The sequence below is a fragment of the Pan troglodytes genome, chromosome 10 (genome assembly GCF_028858775.2).
Source record: "Pan troglodytes isolate AG18354 chromosome 10, NHGRI_mPanTro3-v2.0_pri, whole genome shotgun sequence".
NCBI classification, from domain to species: Eukaryota; Metazoa; Chordata; class Mammalia; order Primates; family Hominidae; genus Pan; species Pan troglodytes.
In genome coordinates this window covers 74351541-74371576 of record NC_072408.2, presented here as the reverse complement: position 1 = coordinate 74371576, position 20036 = coordinate 74351541, and the positions used below count along the sequence as shown (strand labels likewise).

Here is a 20036-nt window from a genome sequence, read left to right as displayed (position 1 = left end):
TAGGATGATATAATTCAATATATGGAGGACTTCTCTATCCTTAATGATGTTTCTATGTCTATTTGGGCTATTATTTATACACCTATAAAATTTTCTCTTAGTGGTTATATTTTCTTATCATTTTACTATCATCAGAATTTCCTCATGATTTAGGAATATCTCTTATAAAAAGCACAGAGGTAAATTTTGAAGAAAAATCCAAACTAAAAATTATCTATCTTTAAACTAGCAATTTTCTATGCTTATGTTTATTGTATCTATTGATATAGTTAGACTTGCTTTTACTATCTTAGATTATTATGGTGATTTTCCCCTTTTTTAATGCTCCCTTAAGATTCTTTCTTATACTTTTTGAATGTATATGCCTATCTCTCTCATAACAAGACAAACATTCTAGCATGATTCTATGATCTGAATGTTTGTTTCCCCCCAAATTTGTATGTCGAGTCATAATCACCAAGGTGATTCTATTAGAAGGTGGAGACTTTGGAAAGTGATTAGTTCATGAAGGTAGAGTCATGAACAAAATTAGTGTCCTTATGAAAGAGACCCAATAGAGCTTCCTTGCCTCTTCTAACATGTGAGGTTACAGTGAGAAGATGGTTCTCACCAAATACCAAATATGTTGGTGTCTTGAACTCAGACTTCCCAGGCTCCAGAGCTGCAAAAAGTAAATTTCTATTGTTTATAAAGTACACAGTTTTCTTATATGCTATATTTTGCTATATTTTCTTACAGCACCCCAAACAGACTGAGACATATGTTCACAGACTCTTTTATATGCCTCTTTACCCTCTATACAATATGATGCTATCTGGATTTTCAATCTAAAATTTTAAATTCTAGACACTATGACTATTTTACCTCCTTTCCTGTTTTTAGTTTTTTTTAAGACATTGAGAAAATTTATCAAGTATTTTATTCACTTTGCTTTACAAATCTCATGCAACACCTTCAGAATTGGATTCTTCTTTTATTTAAGCAATTCTTCCAAAATTGTTTCCAGTACGTGTTTGGTTGCAGTATTTTTGAGGCCTTATATGCTTGAGCATATATCTCTTTATAGCTGAGAGGCTGTTTATCTCAATGTAAAATTATGGGTTCAATGCTCTTTTACTTCAGTACTTAAAAAATATATTTCTTTGTCTTTTGTGTACCCACTTTTGCTGTTAGAAAGTGATATACTTTCTTTCCTGAAAGGCCTCAATTTTTTTTCTTGTCTTTGATATTCATAAATTTTAATATACTTCTTCCAAATATGTCTGTGTTCTTACTTATCTCTTGTGTTGAGCATTCAATGGGCACTCTCAACCTGCATTTTTTTGTTTTTTTTAATCTTAGTAAATTATTTGAAAATTTTCATTTATTATTTCTTTAAATATTTCTCCTCTTCAACTTATTTTTTCTCATTTTAAGGCATTAATAATTAAATTATTCTCAATTTTAGTTAAAAATTATGTATATCTTAACCTTTTACCTATATATGCTTTCAATGTTTTAAATGAAATAACCAATTTTATTTTCCAATTCTTTCTTGTTTTAAGCCCATATATTATTTTATACTATTATACATCTTGTACTCCATATTTTCTACTTGTTCTTTTTTGTTATCTTATTTTGCTTTTATTTCATTTTGCTGATATTCTTTTCTTATATATTTTGTGTATTTGTAATGCTTAAACTCCTGTTAAGTGTTTTGTAAAACAATTACTCCTTATGGTGTCTTCAAACCAGTTTACTTTTTTCTTTCTCTTTTGAAATGTTTTCTCAAAGACATCACTATTTTGCCCTGAAGTCACATTTACTTAGTTATGATAGTTTCTTTTTTATAGTAATTGCACAGGGGAAGAGCTAAAGGATAGAACTCTGTCATTGTGAACCCCGAAAGCTCAGAAAAAGGGGAGGGAGATGAGCCTCAAGGTGATGACCAGTAACCAATAAATCACGTCACTCTGCCCTTTGACAAACATTTCTTTATCCATGGCTCCCTCAGTCCCCTGAATGCGAAATTGCTTTGAGGAGATTGTTAACTAGTACTGCAGAAATACTGAGGGGATTACCTGTAGAAGGGAATGCTCAAGGCTAGTCAGCCTTTCCTCCTTTGCTCAGCTGCTCTGATTCAGAGCTACTCTGATTTTACTCTGGAGGACACATGCAACCAATGTCTGAACAGTCATACTCAATCCCTGCATTGAGGTAGAAAGCACTGATTACTAGAGGCTGATCTGAATCATGCAACTGTATTGAAGGCAACAAAAAATAATAAAATAGCCATGTATTTTAATAGGGAAAGTATATAGTAATTGAAAAGAAAAACCAAAATCAATACAAGTAGTATTGTGACCGAGAGACAAAGGTAAATTTGAAGATAGGTTTGTGATTTCATAATGGAGACCTTTGAATGCTAGAAGCTACCCCCTCCCTTTGTAAAGAACAACATTAGGTAAATGATTTAAAAATTATGTCAAAGTCTATGATTTTGAAACTCTACCATATTTGAAAATATTATATTAAAATAATGATACTAAACAAAGAATTTATGACAAATGTTCATCTTTTAAGTAAAAGAACCTTAAAATTTGTAAGCAGCTAAATCTAATGATATAGGCAACTGCTAGGATATCACAAAAGAATGGGATTTTAATAGTGAACTTATAAAATTTGCCTGAAATTAATCAAATCAGCACAGAAATGCACAGATGACAAACACTGCAAGATGTAAGAGGAATTAATCATAAGAAGTTTATTTGGCTAAAGTGACAATTGTTAAAGATAGAATTGCCTAACGTTAGTTAATAACAGAAAAAATATCAGAAATTTTTAAAAGTGCTGTCTTAATCTATTAAAATTATATAAAGTTAAAGCAAAACAATGTAGGTTTATAAACAAGAACCTTTAAAAAAGCATAATACTGATGCTTATTACAAATTTATATCTTGAGCTGGGGTACATCATCCAATTTATGCATGAGAAAAGTGTTTTATAATTTTTCACTCTGTAATTCATATTTTAAGTTCATCTGAAATGTGTTTTACAGAGGTAATAACAAGCAACTTGGTGCTCAACTCTCTTCCTGCTCTTCTCCTAGTGCTAAAATAATTTGTGTAAATGAACTGTGAATGAATTTAAGTTTCAGAAATAAAATTTATATTAATAGAAAGGATAAATCGATAGTCTTCCAAATATGATACATGTACAATGCAATGATATTCACAAACATCTTCATGAACACACGAACATAATTTCTTTTGAATCTTACCATGACCTTCTAAAATAAGTAAGCTAAATATTCTATATTATACTACTATTTATGAGGAAACTACATTTCTGTGAATTGTGTAACTTTTTCATCTTTATAAGGTTAGCAAGCAAAAACAAACAAATAACAAAATAAACAAAAAAACAAAAACTTGGCCCAGATCTGACTTTAAAGTACATTCACTTTTATTGTATCACATACGATCTCAGTCCACAGATGGGTTCCTGATTTAGCCAAGAATATAGTAAAGTGAGTGTAAAGTAGAAGAAAAAAGAAGGAAAATATTAGGTATAGAAACCTACATGAAATAAAATGAAATAGAGAGAGCCTACTCTTTCTGAAATGCACCAGTAAAATGTACTCCTATCTTGTGTATTAAGTTTATAATCATACATTCAATTCAAAATTTAACTAAAACTATGGAAACTGAGAGCTAATAATAAAATGATATACACAGCATTCTAACCAGAAAATCTTCTAAGCAATTGTACAATTCAGATAAGAAGAAATAATTACAAGTGTTCAGAAATTAAGATTAATTAAGACTGTAAAATTTTTTTTTTTTTTTTTTTTTTTTGAGACAGGGTCTCACTCTGTCACCCAGGCTGGAGTGCAATGGCGCGATCTTGGCTCACTGCAAGCTCTGCCTCCCAGGTTCACGCCATTCTCCTGCCTCAGCCTCCCAAGTAGCTGGGACTATAGGCGCCCACCACCACGCCCACTAATTTTTTGTATTTTTAGTAGAGACAGGGTTTCATCATGTTGGCCAGGATGGTCTCGATCTCCTGACCTCGTGATCTGCCCACCTCGGCCTCCCAAAGTGCTGGGGTTACAGGCGTGAGCCACCGTGCCCGGCCAAGACTGTATAATTTGTTCCTGAAGGGCAGGGAAAATGTAGTGGTAATTTTTCAAGATGAATTGGAAGATAAAGAAAGAGAGGTCACATTATTTGTGTTATTCAACTGAAATAGTTTTGAATTTCAATAAAACAAGCTAAGAAATGCCCTTTGTCATCAAATTGATGTGAAGAGTAAAAAAATTTAAAAAACTAAATTCTCTAAGATAATATGTGAAAATAAGATTATTTAAATTTCAACAAACATTTAACAAGTGTATACCCATCCTATGTTCCAGTTTTATCCAACTTCTTATCATTCCTAAGTATATTAAGTAAAGTAATAGCTATTAATATGTTGACGTCATTAGCAGAAAAATAACTTTGCAAATGATTAAGTGATGACGGTTGTATATCCATGTTATTAGATGTTTAAAATTCAAAAAATAATTAATTCAATAAATTTTTGAAACTAAATCCATAGAATAAAAACATAGTTTTTCAAAATGTATTTTTCAAAGGTAAAAATTTCTCACATTAGGCTAGGTGCGTGGCTCATGCCTGTAATCCCAGCACTTTGGGAGGCCAAGGCGGGCAGATCACGAGCTCAGGAGTTCAAGATGAGCCTGGCCAACATAGTGAAACCCCATCTCTACGAAAAATACAAAAATTAGCCAGGTGTGGTGGTGCCTGCCTTTAGTCCCAGCTACTCAGGAGGCTGAGGTGAGAGAATCGCTTGAACCCAGGAGGCAGAGGTTGCAGTGAGCCAAGACCACGCCATTGCACTCCAGCCTTGAGGGGAGAGTAAGAGTCTGTCTCAAGAAAAAAAAAAATTCTCACATTATTGTAAATACTATTACAATAGCTAACATAAATTCAAGATTTATAATTATTTTTTTCTGATGCTCATACAAATACACATTTTACTGGATCTTGGGTGTTGTAGTAAAAAACAATTTACTAAAACAAAAAAAAAGAATGTATACCTTAAATACATAGAATTTTATTTGTCAATCATACCTTAATATGAGAAAATAATGTTCTTCTTTTCCAAAGTAAAAAGAAATTAATAGAGCAAAGCTATATTTTACAACAATGTACATATAATCCATAATTCTGTCTAATACTTGATATTCTACTAACTGAATTGAAGCAGTACTTGCCAACATTTACATATATATGAATAATTGAATTATAAAAGTTATGAGATGCTGATCTGAATTACAAAAGTCCCTCTGCGATAGTAAACATATGCATAAATTAATTCTATAAAGTGTTATTGCATTTTCTCAAAATACATTGAAGTTCTGTAGTCAAAGTAATCAACAGAGAGCCAAAACTGTTTTTGAACAGTTTAGCATATTTTCATTATTAAAAACAAAACTTGCCAATAGATATAAGAAAAAGAGCTGACCAAATTAGAGTTTAAATAGCATAAAATAATAATTTTGAAATTCTAAAATTGTATTTTAGAAAATCATGACAGGTAGAAAAATTATTTTAATACAGGTCTCATTTGAATTAGATAAACTTATATTCTATACCTGAATAAAAAGTAATTGAAAATACCTATGACTTTGCAGCAATAAAAAATGGCAAATGATAAAAAATTCAAATTTTTCTTACATAAATATTTGTGAAAAGGGGAAACTGAAGAGAGAAAATATGATAGTTTATTTAAAGTGAAACATTTACATAGTTTAATGTAGATAAAAGTAAATTGAGAAAATTCCTATTTGGCATTATTTGCTGTGAGTTTACCAAGATAATGTTTTTCTCCATTTTAAAAACAATGGTCTATGTTCAAAAAGTAAGTCAAACTATCCCTGTTTGCAGGTGACATGATTCTATATCTAGAAAACCCCAAACGCTCCTTCAGCTGATAAACAACTTCAGCTGATAAAAAACTTGTACAGGACACAAAATCAATGTACAAAAATCACTAGCATTCCTATACACCAACAACAGCCAAACAGAGAGCCAAATCAGGAAGGCAATCCCATTCACAATTGACACAAAAAGAATAAAATACTTTGAAATATAGCTAACTAGGGAGGTGAAAAATCTCTACAATGAGACTTATGAAACACTGCTCAAAGAAATTAGAGATGAAACAAAGAGGAAAACATCTCATGCTCATAGATAGGAAGAATCAATATAATTAGAATGGTCATACTGCCCAAAGCAATTTATAGGTTCAATGCTATTCCTATTAAACTACCAACAATATTCTTCACAGAACTAAAAAAAAAAAAAAAAAAAAAAAAAAAACTATTTTGAAATTCATACAGAACCAAAATGGCCAAATAGCGAAGACAATCCTAAGCAAAAAGAATAAAGCTAGAGACATCATGCCATCTGATTTCAAACTATACTACAGGACTATAGTAACCAAAACAGCATGGTACTAGTAGAAAAACAGACACATAAACCAATGGAACAAAATAGAGAGCCCAGAAATTAGGCCGCATGCCTATGAACATTTGATCTTCAACAAAGCTGACAAAAACAAGCAATGGGGAAAAAAAACCCTGTTCAATAAGTGGTTCTGGGATAACTAGCTGGTCATACACAGAAAATTGAAATTGGACCCCTTCCTTACACCATACATAAAAATTCTAAAAATTCAAATTATAAAAAAGGAAAAAAAAATCAACTCCAGGCAGACTAAAGACTTAAATCTGAAACCTCAAACTACAAAAACCCTGGAAGACAACCTAGGCAATATCATCCTGGACATAGGAATGGCAAAGATTTCATGACAAATGACACCGAAAGCAATCAAAACAAAAGCAAATATTGACAAATGAGATATAATTAAACTTAAGAGCTTCTGCACAGAAAAAGAGACTTTCAACAGCATAAACAGACATCCTACAGAATGGGAGAAAATATTTACAAATATGCATCTAACAAAGGTCTAATATCCAGCATCTATAAGAAACTTAAATTTACAAGAGAAAAACAAATGGCCTCATTAAAAAGTAGGCAAAGGGTATGAACAGACACTTTTCAAAAGAAGACATACACATGGCCAACAAGCACTTGAAAAAAAGGCCAATATTACTGATCATTAGAGAAATTCAAATCAAAACCACAATGAGACATTATCTCACGCTAGTCAGATTATTATTATTAAAAAATAAAAAACTAACAGATGCCTGGCAAGGCTGTGGAGAAAAGTGAACACTTATACACTGTTGGTGGGAGTGTAAATTAGTTCAACCATGTGCAAAGCAGTGTGGCAATTCCTCAAAGCGCTAAAACCAGAACTACCATTCAACCCAGCAACCTCATCACTGTGTATATACACCCAGAGGAATATAAATCATTCTACTATAAAGACACAGGCATGTGAATGTTCATTGCAACATTATTCACAATAGCAAAGAAAGACATGGAATTAACCTATATGCCCATCAATGACAGATTGGATAAAGAAAATGTGGTACATACTATGGAATACTATGCAGCCATAAAAAGAACAAGATCATGTCTTTTGTGGAAACATGGATGGAGCTGGAAGCTATCATCTTTAGCAAACTAACACAGGAAGAGAAAACCAAATACTTCATGTTCTCACTTATAAGTGGGAGCTAAATGATGAGAACTCATAAACACAAAAAAGGGAATGACAAACACTGGGGTCTAGCTGAGGTTGGAGGGTGGAGGGTGGGAAGAGAGAGAGAAGCAGAAAAAATAACTATTGAGTACTAGGCTTAATACCTGGGTGATGAAATAATCTGTACCACAAACCCCCGTGACACGTGTTTACCTGTACAACAAACCTTCACATGTACCTCTGAACCTAAAAGTTCGAAAGAAAATATTAACAACTTTAAATTTAGTAATCATAAATGTCAAATTAAAAAAAAAATTTTAGACTCACACTTATAATCATAGCACTTTGGGATGCCGAGGTGGGCGAATCACTTGAGGTCGGGGGTTTGAGATCAGCCTGGCCAACATGGTGAAACCCTGTCTCTACTGAAAATATAAAAATTAGCCAGGTGTGATGGCATGTGCCCGTAGTCCTAGCTATTCAGGAGGCCAAGGCAGGAAAATCTCTGGAACCTGGGAGGCAGAGGTTGCAGTGAGCCAAGATCACAACAGTGCACTTTAGCCTGGGTGACAAAGTGAGACTCTGCCTCAAAAAATACATATAAAATAAAAATTTTTAATAATATTATAAATAAACTAAAATTTCTAGGAACAATTTTTTAAAATCAGAAAAATAAGTCATGATAATACAGATACTCTTAAGAAATGCATAAAATATATGAATATACATGTGTACTTATTGATGTGCATGAAGATACACTAATATATCCAACAAGAATAATCACATCCATTATTTTATAATATTAAAGTAAGCAATAAAAGCAACACTTAAAAATATTTTCTTCAATTTAATTGACTATATTTTTTTATTTGGAAAACAATTTTAACACATATTTTAAATAGTTTAAATAGAGAAAAATGTAAATAAGCTGTATTACAAAGATATTCATTGATAAACACTTCAAAAAATTTTTCAACTTCCTTATTTTTATCACGTATCTTGCTCTAGAAAATTTCCATTCCACATGATACATTTGTTGTATAAGAGATACAAAACAAATTCCTACTAGGGGAAATAAAGCTTCAGTAAGGAGGTGGCATTAAGCTGGGCTTTAAAATTCATGCAGAATTCCCGTTGCTTCAAATGGAGAGAAGCAGCAGTGTACCACAGATAAATGAAGTGAGACGTAATAAGGGTTTGGCTCAAGATAATAAGGAGATGTATAATACTTTTTTATGTATAATACTTTTGTTCCAATTCCCTTTATGCTTTACTTCAGTTTTGTTTCTCTAGTTAAATAACTTTGCATCTCTAAACTTTATTATTCTTATTTGTATAATGAAGAGAGTAACTTATGCCAGGCAAAGATTTTGCAGACACTAGAAATAATATATACAAAATAGTTGGAATAGTTCCTGAAAAATAGTAGGTTCCACATGATAACATGATTTATGCTTATGCTCTTTCTGTATTATTTGGAGAGAAATATGTGAAGTGCAGGAAAGTGGTGTGAAGTTATTTTTGTGGGATATCTGGTGTAATCCTTCTCTTTTATCTATGTTATCAAATATTTTTCAAAAGCTATATTTCTCATTAGTGCTTTTTGTGAATAAATTAACTAGGAAAATTAGAAGAATGGCCACAATATACATCATAGAAAGGCATAGATTACAAAGAGAGTATATACACAATACCTGTCCAGAAGATGTGGTATAAGCCAATATTTTAATTATACTTATTTACTTCAGATATTGCAAATTTTTCTTTTTTTTATACCTTCTTTCTTTTAATGACATTTCCTATATTTTCATTCACTATGACATTGTTTTCTTTATATCAATAGTTATGAAGAGAACTAACTATTCTAACTAGGGAGTAGTTAGACTAGTTATTTTAAAATACTTTATTAAAGGACTACAACGTGTGTACCATCTATGACTTAGTATTGGTTGATTGTCATTTTTCATGATCTTCATAAGTGGGTAATTTTGAACACTGTTATATTATTTCAAAGGGTGTTATTTGTTTGTTCAGATGTTTTACAAAGTAATTAACTTTGTTGGCTTGAAATTGCAAACTCTGTCTCTTGGTGTCTCAGTCAATTCAGGCTGCTATGACAAAAATACCACAGACTGGGTAGCTTAAACAACAAACATTTATTTCTCACAGTTCAGTAGGCTGGGAGACCAAGATCAGGGTGCCAGTATGGTTAGCTTCTGGTGACAGTTCTCTTCTTGCTTTCCTGACATGGCTAAAAGAGAAAGAGAATGGAAGTAAGTTCTCTTCTTAAAAGGGTACAAATCTCATTCATGAGGGTTCCACAGCCATTATCTAATCACCCCCCAAAAGCTTCACCTCCTGATACCATCACATTGGGATTAGGATTTGACATGCACATTTGAGAGGGACACAAACATTCATTCTATGACAGATGGTAATCGAAGCAAAGACAATGAATGGGTTTGCCCAGCAAGAGTATGTAGAGTAAAAAGAGAAGACGGTATGAAACAAATCACTGAAAAAAAAAAAGTAACAGCCAGAATAACATGATCTAAGAATACTTGGGAGGAATTATGCAAAAAATAGGATTTGAGTCATGCAGGCAAACTCTTTAAATTTTTACTGGAAAAGACATGAGAGACAGAGTTATGGAAAAGAAAGCATTAGGTGGAGGCAGATCCATTTTTTCTAATAAAATAAATTAATATGGATGAATTGTACAATAATTCCTTAGTAAATTTCAAAACTGCATCCAGGCAAATCTCTTATGCAACAGGCCTGCCTTAGTTGTGTCTACTGGGTACTTGTTTATTTTTAGGCATGTCAAATTCGACTTGTGAAAAGATGATTATATTGTCTTTAATGCTGTCTTCTTTTTCCCACCAAATGACAGTTATTCAAGCCAGAAACTATAAAACAAACATACAGTTATCCGAACTAGAAAACAAAATCAGAATTTACATTTTCTATTTTCCCCACCTCCTGTTGGTTCTCCTCTTAAACTTCTCCTTGTGTGTCTGTGAGCTTGTTATACACTTTTCATCTCTACTCTTTTTTATTTTCTGAAGTCAGCTTTCTAACAGATCTCTTTTTTGTAAATTCTTCTTCTTCATGGCTGCCAGAATTAACCCTCTAAAATTTTATTTTGTTATATAACATTTTTAAATGCATATTGACTCCTCAATGTTGAACATATTTCTATCCTTACACTTCACCTACACAAATAATATTTCTGTTTTTCAAATAATCCGTGTTCTTTCACTTCTTAGGGGCTTTTCATGTGCTTCCTATTTTGTTTTAAGTATTTTGTGTCTTCAATATCTAAGCTTCTATAATCAACTGAAGACTTAGCCCCAATGTCAACACATCTTTAAGAACTTTAACCTGTAAGGTCAGAATAGTCCCTTTTTCCTATCTGCTCATAACATTATAAACTTATGGCAATTATAGAACTCAATCCATATTATACTGTCATTATTGGTTTATTGCTGCTGGAGATTATAATTTTCAGTGCATTGATTATGTCTTATTTGTTTTTACTGCCCTTGTTCCTGTTCCTCTATACCTGCCTCAACTACATAGCTTAGCAGACTAACTGCTATATTACAGTTGCTCAATGAATGTTTCTTGAGTAAATCAGTTGAGTTCCAAAGCTAATCCAAGTTGTGCGTTTGACAAATTAGAAGCTTGGAACTGTCTTCTGACTTTAAGTTTAGAACTATTGCCATAATAAATTAATGACCGATCTGCCATGATTGCAGGCAAGTAGAGACTTTATTTCTTATCTCAATGTCAGTTGTCTCTTTCTGCCAATGCACATTTTATTTGATGATTGTGCACATTTATATCTCTGGTTTTTATTTAAATAAATTTAGAACATATAGCTGGAGATGGTAGCTCAAACTGAGGATGAAAATAGACATTTATCAAGGTTATTATGTAGCTAGCACTGCATGTACACAGAGGTATTTAGGGAGCCACACATATGTCCAAGGCAAGACATATGCTCATAAAACGTCTGAGAAGATTGTATCCTTTTACCTAATGCTAATCCCCAAGCTTAGAACAAGGCAGGTGAAAGGTCAAAGGGATAAAAAAATACAATAAACAAAATAAAAATTTACAAGAAGGTGTTATGGACTAAATATTTGTTCCCCTCTCCCCAAAACTGTGTATTGAATTTCAAAATCCAATGTGATAGTATTTGGGAGTCTTTGGGAGCTAAAGAGATCATGAGAAATTTGCTCATATAATGTGAGTAGTGCCTTACAAGAAAATGCTGGAGAGCTCACTAGATTTTTTTCCTCCATGTGAGAATACAAAGAGAAGTTAGCTGTTTGCAGCCTAGGAAAGGGCCCTCACCAGAAATTGACCATGCTGGCACCCTTATCTCAGACTTCTCACCCTTCAGAACTGTGAGAAATAAATGTTTGTTGTTTAAGCCATCCATTCCATCATAATTTGTGATAGCAGTCTGAACTGACTTAGACAAAAGTTCAACAGCAAATTTGAGCAGTTAGAACACAGAATCCGCAAACTTGAAGATAAGACAATTGAAATGATTAGTCTGAGAAGCAGAAAGAAAAAAAAAACGAAGAAAAATTAACAAAACCTATGGAACTGTGGGACACTATCAGGTGAACCAGCAAAACAATTACAGTAGTTCCAGAAAGAGAAGAGACAGAGAAAAGGGAAGAAATAATATTTGAAAAAAAAGTGGCCGAGAACGTCCCAAATTTGATAAAATATATGATCTCAACATCGTAGAAGCATAAGAAAATCCAAATAAACTCAGAGATCCACTTTGAGGCACATTATGATCAAACTGTCAAAGGCCAAAAAATAAAAATAAATTCAGAATCTTGACAGCAACAAGAGTAGGAAATAATCATGGGCAAGAGTTCCTTAATAAGATTAACAACTGATTTCTCATCAGAGACCAGAAGACATTGAAATGATATATCCAATAAAGAACTGATATTCAAAAGTATGCAAAGAACATCTAAAACTCAATAATTAGAAAAATAACCCAATGATAAAATGAGGATGAGATCTGAACAGATGCCTCACTGAAGAAGTTATAGAGACAACAAATGAGCATGTGGAAAAATGCTCCACATCCCATCATTAGGGAATTGTAAATTAAACAATAAGCTATGTCACTATATACTTGTTAAAAGGACTAAAATTCCAAACACAAAAATATACCAAATACTGGCAAGAATGTGGAGCAACAAGAACTCTTATTTACTGCCAGTGAGAATGCAAAATAGTGCAGCCACTTTGGAAAATATTCTAATAGTTTCTTACAAATGTAAAGATAGGCTTACCATACAATCAAGCATTTGTAGTCCTTGGTATATACTGAAATAAGTATCAAGTGGAAAGCATGTCTACACAACAGCCTACAAAGAGGTGTTTATAGCAGCCTTATTGATAATTGCCATAAGTTAGAAGCAACCAAGGTGTCCTTCAATATGAGAATGGGTAAAGCGATCTTGGTACATTCATGCAATAGAATAAGAATATTTTTAGTGATTAACAAGAAATGAGACATAACCAATGAAAAGACATGAAACATTAAAAGTATATTTATAAGTAAAAGAACGCAATATTAAAATGTTACCTACTATACGATTCCAACTATATGACAAATTTTATTTTATAAATGCTTTACCACAAAAGTTAATTCTAAAAATGTTTGAATGCCACCAAAAAACAAACAAAAAACATGGTGGAGATCATCTTTATAGTTTTTTATAATAATCCTCTTGATAAAGATTATATCATAAGAAATCTTGACAGTTTACATTCAAGGATATGACATTTTATTTACAAATTAATGAAATCTAATAAAATGTGACAATGAAAATTTAGCTGAGTATAAAAGAACCTAAATTAGTAGATGGTGAGAGAGGAATGGGGGAGGGGATGTTTATCAAGAAGTTCTACATCAGTACAGAACTTCATAAATTAGTGGATAAGAGCATGGTGAAGAGCAATTGTAAAGCAAATGAAAATGTTGTGGAACTCTTATTAGTATCTGCAGCCACTCTGGCACTTTAAACATATCCAGTAGGAGAGGTTAATTCTCTCAGCAGGAGGCCACTCACATTACTTTTTTTTCCCTATAAAATAATGCATCGTTTTGTCATGCTGGTAAAAAACACATAACATTAAATGTACCTTTTCAACCAATTTTTAAGTGTACAATTAAAAAGTGTAAAGTACACTCACATTGATGAACAACAGATCTCTTGAACTTTTTCATTTTCCATTGCTGAAACTTTGTATCCACTAAACTATCTTCTCCTCAGTTCTAAGTAAGTACCTTTCCACTTTCTGTTTCTAATTTTTTGACTACTTTAAATATTTCTTTCTTTTTTCTTTCTTTTCTTTATTTTTTTTTTTTAAGATGGAGTCTCGCACTGTCACCCAGGTTGGAGTGCAGTGGTGTGATCTCGTCTCACTGCAACCGCCGCCTCCCGGGTTCAAGCGATTCTCCTGCCTCAGCCTCCCAAGTAGCTGGGATTACAGGTGCCTACCACCATGCGGAGGTAATTTTTTTTTTTGTATTTTTAGTAGAGATGGAGTTTCACTATGTTGGCTAGGCTGGTCTCAAACTCCTGACCTCGTGATCCGCCCACCTTGGCCTCCACAAGTGCTGGGATTACAGGTGTGAACCACTATGCTTGGACTACTTTAAATATTTCATATGATAGAATCATACAGTATCTCTCCTTTCATGACTGGCTTATTTAGCTTAGTATAATGTCCTTGAGGTTCATCCATATTGTAGCACATGATGTAATTTACTTATTTTTTAAGTCTGCATAATATTCCATTGTGTATGTATACCACATTTTCTTTATTCATTCATCAATAGACATTTGGGTTGCTTCTACATCTTGGCTGTTGTTAATAATGCTGCATGAATATGCATGTACAAATATCTCTGCTAGATCCTGTTTTGAATTACTTTGACTGTATACCCAGAAGAAGAATTAATGGCTCGTATGGTGATTCTATTGTTTAGTATTTGTGGAACCTCCAAACTCTTTTTCATGAAAGCCGAACCATTTTATATTTCCATCAACAAACATGAAGTTCCTAACTTCTCTTACTCGTTATTTTCTATTCTTGAAATAGTGGCTTTTCTGATGGTTGTGGGGTGATATCTCATTGTGGTTTTAATTTGCATTTCCCTGATAATTAGAAAGTTGAGCATCTTTTAATGTGCTTATTGGCTCTTTGTATATCTTCTTTGCAGAAATGTCTATGTAAGTCCTTGACCCATTTTTAAATTGGGTTGTTCTTTGTTGTTGTTTCCTTGGAAAAGTCCATATGTTCTAGATATTAACTCCTCATCACTTATATTATTTGCATTTATTCTGTGCCATTCCATAGGTCATCTTTTCACCTGTTGTTTTCTTTTATGTGCAGATGATTTAAATTTGATATAGTCTGATTTGTGTATTTTTAATTTTGTTGCCTGTGCTTTTTGTATCACATTTTAAAAATTGCCAAATTCAATGTCCTGAAGCTTTTCTTTTATTTTTTTCTGGAAGTTTAAGGTCTTACATTTAGGTATTTAGTTCATTTTGAGTTAATTTTTGCATATAGTATAGGATAAGGGCCCAATTTCATTTCATTGCATGTGGGTATCCAGTTTCCCAAACATCATTTGAAGAGGCTGTCCGCTTCCTTGTACTAAATGAATGGTGTTTTGCTGCTGCTTTTAAGAGTCTCTGTTTGTGTGTAACTTTTGACAGTTTGATTATACTGTGTCTTGGTATAGAGTTTTTTAGATTTATCTTATTTGGAATTACTTGAGCTTCTTAAATGTTTAGGTTCCTTTATCTCCTAAGATTTAAAAAATTGGGGGCCATAATTTACAAGTTTTCAGACCTTTCTCATTTACTTCTCTTCTGGTATTCCCATAATGCATATGTTGCCCTGCTGGATGGAGTCCCATAACTTCTTTAGGCTCTTCATTGTTCTTCTTTTCTTTTTGCTCCTGTGACTCTAATTTTAGAAGTTCTGTCTTTGATTTTCCTGATTTTTTCTTCTGCCTAGCCAAGTTACCTGTTGAGTCTTTCTAGTGAATTTTTCAGTTCAGTTACTTTATACTTCAACTCCAGAATTTCTATTTGGTTCTTCATAGTTTATAATCTGTTAATATTGCTATTTTGTTTATTTGTTATGTTCCTCATTTCATTTAATTGTCTGTTCATATTCTCTTTTAATTCATTGCACATACTTGACTAATTTCAAGTTCTATGTCTGGCAATTCCTATATCTTCATTTGTTTTTGGTCAGTTTCTGGAGATGTAATTTTTTTTCCTTTTAATGTGTGAGAATCTTTTCTTTCTTTTTATACTTTGTATTATTTTGTTGTTGAGATTTTAACATTTAAAAAATCAGTCAACTCTCCCAGATTTTGTGAGATGATTTTCCATAAGAACTCTCCTCACTAATTCTGAATAGAGATTCTGTGGCCTACTCATGCTTTTTTTCTAGTATGCGTTCCTTTCTTTCTCCTTTAGGCTTGTGTGTGTGATCTGTTTGAAAAGATTTGTTGGTTTCTATAGAAGACCCTCCCCTGGGGCTTGAGGTACAGTGGCCTTTCTGGGGCTGCATTAAATTGTTGTACTGGTGCTCCACCTCGTGTCTCTGTCTGGAACTGCAGTTTTTGGTGTACCTTTGCTTGCAAAGACCGCATTTTTATTAGTACTTGAATATAGGCAAGTCAGAAGCCTGTCCTTGGGCAACCTCCCTGAAAGTCAAAATATTGAACATAGGAGATTTAAATGTTTCCTTCCAATTGCATTGCACAGGGTGGAGTGAGAAAGACTCTAGTGAGAGAGACTGGAAACAATCATGATTTTTCTTGCCAGGTTGTTTTCACGATGGCCTGGAGGTACAGAAACCTTGTAATTGGTTCTGAAGTTCTCACAGAGGCATTTAGTACATATGTTGTTAATATTGTGTCTTGCTGTTGAGGTTCCAGGGCTGGTCTGCTCTCTTGCTGATGTCACTGTCTTCCACATTTCTTAGTCCTTTTTAATAAAATGATTTTTTAATGATTAGGACCTGAACAATTTTCATCACTATTCTATGGCACAAAGACTGCATACATTTTTACAAGATGTTAGAATTGACTATCTTTGAAGAAAATCTTCATAATTTTTGTCTAACTCTGTTGCCCCTTTCTCCTGTTTTATTCTTCCCATCATCAACTTAATACAACTAGTTTTGATACTACTCTTCTACATTTTATGCTGTTTCTTAGATAACTTTTTACATTTTATTTTAAAACTTTTAGTTATCTCTATAAGTTGTATCATTTAATAAATCTTTTGAATTCCTTTTATCTTCATTGATAGCATATATCATTTGACAGTGTCTTATGCAGAAAGGAACACACCCACATTTTGTCGGCTATCAAAGAGTTTTGTTGGGCCTTTTATCTCTGTCCCCCAAACATGGCCTAGGGCCAGACACAGAGTAGGTTTTGGTTATATAAATGTTCACTCATTATTTCTTAAGCATCTTTGTGACAGACACTGTCCTAATCACTGGGGACGGAGCAATGAACAAAACAGACAAAAACCTATGACTTGATGGGGCTAATATTCTGCTGTGGCAATATAAAATAAACTCATAAAGGAATAAATGTATTGTGAGCAGAAAGGGGTGCAATTTTAAAGAGATTGGTCAAGGAAAACCTCACTGTGAAAGTTCCACTGAGCAAAACTCTTAAGGGTGTGAAGGAATGAATGATAGAAATACGACTATGGGGAAGAGCCTTTCATGTCAAGTGAAAAGCAAGAACAAAAAGCCTGGAGCAATATAATGAATCTGGAATGCTCAATATACAGCAACAAGGTCTAATGTAGCTGGAGAGGAATGACCAAGGACAAGAGTAACAAAGTATAAGATTAGAAAGATAAAGAGGAATATTTGTGGGGAGGTGGGTGTAAAAAAGAGGATAGGTTGTTTATGGTCTCACAGGTTATTGGAAAAACTTGATATGACTATAAGTTACATGGGAAGACAGAGGGGCAGCATGGTCTATTTCTGATTTGTAAAGGACTTCTTTAGCTACTTTGTTGAGAAGAGACTGTTAGGCAGATGTGCACAGAAGTAGAAACATGGCTCAGAAGGCTCTTGCAATAATTGAAGCTAGGCATGGTGGTGGAAACCACTGGGAAATATAGGAGGTAATTAGAAGAGGTCGTTTAGTCAGTTCAGGCTGACAGAATAGAATAGACTTGGTGACTTAAACAACAAATGTTTGTCTCTCACATTTCCGGAGGCTGAGAATTCTGATATCAGGGTTCTGGCATAATTGAGTTCTGATAAGGGCCCTATTCCTGGTTTCCAGAAGGCCATATCCTCGTTGTGTCATCACTTGGGGGTAGGGGAGAGAGAGAGAGAAAGAGAGAAATAGAGGGAATCCCTAATTTCTTGTCTTATAAGGGCACTGATCTTGTCAAGAGGGCTCCATTCTCATGACCTAATTGCCTCAAAAAGACCCTATCACCAAACATCAACACACTGGAAATTAGAGTTTCAACATATAAATTTGATGTAGGGGATATAAACATGTAATACATAACAGGGTAAATATTAATAGTAGAGAGCCCAAAGAAATTTGTTTATGGATATAAATGTGAGCTGTAATAGAAATGATTAATCGATATATTTTATTAACATGAAATTGACAAATAAAACATCTATAACCACTGCATCTTACACTGGATGTCGGTCACTTGTGTTGGTCATAGAATTTTTCTTTGCCTCTGCAAAGTTCTATTTTTCAGCTGGCTTCCTGGAAATGCTGCCTTTGAGAATGTACTGCCACTCCCCTCCCAGTTAGCCAATGCTATTCATATGGAAATAAAAAATAGCTCACCATCATGGCCATCTGAGAACATGGTGTAGCTTTCTATAAATCAGTTAATGAGATTAATTTAAAAATAACAACCTTAACTGTAATGCTCTAATATTTTGATATTATAACCAAATTAGAAATGATGCTTTATCAGTGTAGCGATAATAACATTTAAATGGCTGAGTAGTAGTACCTGGTAAAAGGGAAAACTAAGTATGGTTTTTAAGATACAAATAATGTTTTTAAGTAAAGAAGAAAAGCTATTATAATTCCATGTGCCTATTGACATTATATAGTCCTTCGATTAACCATTTTCCCCCTTTCCTTCTGATTTTTCTTAGATGTTCTTGGCAGCTCTGTCACTCAGCTTTATTGCTAAGACACTAGGTGCAATTATTATGAAAAGTTCCATCATTCATATAGAAAGGAGATTTGAGATATCCTCTTCTCTTGTTGGTTTCATTGACGGAAGCTTTGAAATTGGTAACATTTATTTTCTATTTTAATAACCAAACTTGCAAAGTTAAAAAATATATATGCTTTACACCACTGGTTATCAACTGGGGTAAATTTATCTCTCACAGGCAATTTGGCAATAACTAAAAACATTCTTGGTTGTCATAACTGCACAGGGGTTGGGGGGCAAGGGAGGTGCTACTGGTATCTAAAGGTAGAGGTCAGGGGTACTGCTGAATATTCTATAATGCACAAAGAATGATGTAACTGAAAATGTTGATAGTGAGGATGTTCAGAAACCCTGATTCTACACAAATTCATTTTTTGCAAACTAACGCCATGTCATACGTTACCTCCCCTCTCTCAAGATGAAGAAACTTTGGGAGAGGACTGTTATTCTTAAAGAGAAAGGAATCTTTTCAGAGCAACCTACGTTAGACCTCTATTGTTTCACTGAGCACGCAAAAATCTTTCCTTTGAAATATTGAAGATATGTTGTTGTCTTCATTTTATGTTGGATTTCTCCAATAACAGCTCAGGGAAAACATTTTCTGGTTCATATTTGTGTTTTTCCCTATTAGTAATTTTTTTCTAGATAATTTATAAGATGAATATTAAATTTTCTGGGAATTTTTCTCTTTAAATTTTTTTCTTCTAAATTTCCATTGTTTTTCTTTGTGTTTCATTAATCTTTGATGCCATCATCCATCTTACCATATCAAGTTCTAATTTGTATATTTATCTGTATTTTATATTTACAACAGCACTTTATTAGTCCCTTATTATTTTTAGGCTGCCAGTTCTGATTTTATGGATGCAATGTGCCCTTGTACCCCTAAAGGTACTAAATTTTTTATAAAGTAAAAAAAAAAAATTTACTCATTCATTTTGGTGCTTTTCTTCCAAATTATTTTTATGCTATTTTTTTTTCAGAAGTGCTCAGTTATCCTTAACTGCTATTTGTTTATTGTTATGCATGAGGCTCCAGATGGATTAGAAGTGGTCATGACTTTTTTTTTTTTTTTTG

General features: G+C 33.2%; 1 protein-coding gene across 4 annotated transcripts in view; it reads left to right on the top strand.

Annotated features, from left to right (window-relative positions):
• The window catches only part of SLCO1B1 (solute carrier organic anion transporter family member 1B1), a 144650-nt gene that overhangs the window by 22628 nt on the left and 101986 nt on the right, over nt 1–20036 (top strand). For 3 of the 4 annotated variants that reach the window (XM_024347926.3, XM_520785.8, XM_063785879.1), the window contains exon 3: nt 18895–19036. In XM_024347926.3, coding sequence (XP_024203694.3) covers nt 18895–19036 — 142 coding nt within the window. Of the gene's footprint in view, nt 1–14071; nt 14214–18894; nt 19037–20036 lie in introns of all 4 variants that reach the window. The other variant, XM_009425766.5, reaches the window with a different exon arrangement.